At 37.7% G+C, this 3,185-nt stretch overlaps 1 protein-coding gene across 9 annotated transcripts in view; it reads left to right on the top strand.

The window, feature by feature from the left end:
- The window catches only part of Birc6 (baculoviral IAP repeat containing 6), a 256,628-nt gene that overhangs the window by 50,503 nt on the left and 202,940 nt on the right, over window positions 1–3,185 (top strand). For all 9 annotated transcript variants that reach the window (XR_002820364.1, XM_004627598.2, XM_004627599.2 and 6 more), the window contains exon 4: window positions 353–546. Coding sequence is in view for 8 of the 9 variants with exons in the window: in XM_004627598.2 (XP_004627655.1) it covers window positions 353–546 (194 nt within the window). In the remaining variant the exon portion in view is untranslated. The remainder of the gene's footprint in view (window positions 1–352; window positions 547–3,185) is intronic.

The following is a 3,185-nucleotide window of genomic DNA, read 5'->3' on the forward strand; positions in this document are numbered from 1 at the left end:
GGGGCTGGCTGGCATGTGGTGCTGGGGGATTGAACCATGGTCCCTGTGCTTTGCTAAGCTTGTTCTAAGTAATTGCTTTAGACCACTGAGCCATCTTACCAGCCCCCGGATTTTCTTTTTAAAGATTGTATGATACTCTATTGTATGTTACATTTTCTTTTATCCATTTATCCACTGTTGGGACACTTAGTTTGCTTCCTATCTTGGCTCTTTCTGTCTTTTATATATTGCACATTCCTACTGTAATTGAGTGAGTTGACTTAAGACTGATAAATATTTCTTTATGTGCTAAAGTTAACATTTTGTTTAAAATTTTGAATACATGTTTGCTTATATGCTTATTTTCTTTCAGTGGGCCACAGTTACATTTCATCTTCCTCATCATGTGTTAAAGTCCATTGCCAGTGCCATTGTAAATGAACTCAAGAAAATAAATCAAAATGTTGCTGCCTTACCTGTAGCATCCTCAGTGATGGACAGATTGTCTTACCTCTTACCTAGTGCACGTCCAGAACTCGGAGTGGGGCCAGGTCGTTCTGTAGACAGGTAGGAGCTTTGCTTAATAAGAGAGGGGACAGTGAGATTGAATTAGTGGTTTTCAGATTGATTAAAGATAATTATAAACATTATGATTTTAAATACTTTAAAAATATTTCAGAACTAGATTGTTGTTTCTTAAAATACTGGAAATACTAATTGAATTGCAATCAGTGAAAATATGTATTGTGTTTGAAGCAGCAAAATTATTTTGAAAATTCTTGCTTAATATTTGAGTAAACTTAAAGGTTATAATTGTTTAAATGTAAAGATTATTTGCTATTAATGAAATTGTATGAGTTTTGGGATAACTTCTAACATTTAAAATCTATATCTGAATTCGAATGGAAGGAAAGCTTTGCTTACTGTTTCCTTTTCTTTTTTATTTTTGGGCAGAACTGGGGTTTTAATTCAGCCCCTTGCGCTTGCCAGTGAAGTGCTTATTCTACTGAGCCATCTCCCCGGCCCCCTGCTTACTGTTTTCTGATTAAAAAATAATGAAAAAGTCAAGTCATTTGGAATAATTTAAAGATTTTTATGTTTTGTGTCCTTGAAGTTAATAAAAATCATAGTTCATACTGGTTTTGTAGTTGTATGCCTATAATCCCAGCACTTCGGAGGTTGAAACAGGAGAATCTCTATGAGTTGGAGACCAGCCTGGGAGCTACAGAAGTGAGCGCAAGGCCAGCCCAAAATGCATAGGGAGAGACCCTGTCTGTAAAAAAATAAAAATAAAAAAAACCAGAAAAGCAAACAAACCAAAAAACCTCATAGTTTATCTGGATAGAGCAGTACACATCTGGAATCTCAGCATGTGGGAGACTGAGGCAGGATTGCTGAGAGTTTGAGGCCAGCCTGGAAGAGACCTTGTATTTTTAAAAAAAAAAAAAAAAAAAAGGCTCAGAGGATACTTCGGCTGTCTTAAGTGCCAGCATGGCAAGCTCAAGGTCCTGAGTTTGAACCCCTTGTATGCCGTGTAATCCCAGCATTGGGGAGGCTGAGACAGGAAGATCAGTATGAGTCCTAACTGCATAATGACACCCTGTATCCAAAAAAGAAAGAAAGAAAGAAAGAAAATCATTATTTTCACAGGACAGAGACTGGGCATGGTGGTGCATGCCTGTAATCCCAGCGCTTGGGAGGCTGAAAACAGGATCACTATGAGTCCAGTTTGTGTAGTGAGACCTTGTAGACCCTATACTAAATACACACATACCCCCCCACCCTCGCCAAACAAAAACCAGAAAAAATCCCCACAAATAAAAAAGGATATTAAGTTACTTTTTTTTGTGTAGAACTACTTAAAAATTAATAATACATTTAAAAAAAAATTAACACTTATGTGGTACTTGATGGCATTGTTGAGATTCTAATTAGGCATTAAAGGTACTAAAGCTGGCTGCAGGTTGTAGCACATGCCTGTGATCCAACCATCTGAGAATTTGAGGAAGGAGGGTGGCTGTGAATTTGAGGCCAGCCTGAATTACGTAGTGAGACCCTGTGCAAAGCAAAGCAAAAAACAAAATTCTAAAGTTTAGCATGCTATACTGAAATGTAGAACTTAATAGTTGATTAGATGTTCACGTGTTCTTTCCTATGTAACATTTACATTTTCGTTGGATAGGAATTGTAAATTCCTTTGTGTTTTTCTGAAGTATATGTATAAATAGCCCATATTGTAATTAGTAAAGACATTGCTGAATGAGTCCCTTTTTTATATCTTAAGTATCACATTTATTTTGAAGAACTTACTGGGGTTTTTTTTTTTTTTTTCTTTCTTTTTTCCTTGTCTTCTTTATTTAGGACAGGGTTTATAGGGTCTCACTATGTAGATTAGACTTACAGTGATCCTCCTGTTTTCAGCCTCCCAAGTGCTGGGATTACAGGAGTCCACCACCACATGCAGTCTCAGTCGCTGTCTCAGCATGCCCTGGGAGTGGGGCTGGCACGGTATGCTGGGGATCGAACCGGCCACTGCGCTCTGCTAAAGCAGGTGGTTTAGTCCGCTGAGCTATCAGGCCAGCCCTAGAACTTACTGTTTTTTTAGCATAAGATGACTTTATCAGTTCTTTTTTATATTGATAACATTTTGTTGCATAAACAACCTCTATTATACTTGAATAACATATTCTAGAGAAGTATTGCCATCTCTGTTTTAGGCATAAGACAGACAACATCATTTTTAATCTATCCGGTGGCCAGTGCAGTGGTTGGCACTAAAATATTCTTTGAAATATATTTGGAAAGGGGACGAAAGGAAAATATGTGATTAGAACACTTGATTCTTATCTGAGAACAGTACCTATCCTGAGATCATAAATTGTCAAAAAAATCACTGTGAGCTTTGGTAAGTGTTGTATTTTGGCAATGCAGTAATTAGATGGCATTTTTATTGTTTCTGGGCATGTTAAAATGTCCCAAAATATATACGATCCTTGTGTGCTGGCCTTGCACCTGGGCATGCTGAGGCCCTCCACCTCCTAGACCGGGCTTGGTAGTGCACATCTATAATCCCAGTGCTGGGGATGCTGAGTCAGGAGGATAACTACGAGTCTGAGCTGCTTAGTGAGACCCTGTACCAAATACATGTTTTTTTTTTTTTTTTTTTTTTTTTTTTTTTTAATCTTCAACACGGACAGAGAATTGGC

The sequence above is a fragment of the Octodon degus genome, unplaced genomic scaffold (genome assembly GCF_000260255.1).
Source record: "Octodon degus isolate 3935 unplaced genomic scaffold, OctDeg1.0 scaffold00020, whole genome shotgun sequence".
Lineage (NCBI taxonomy): Eukaryota > Metazoa > Chordata > Mammalia > Rodentia > Octodontidae > Octodon > Octodon degus.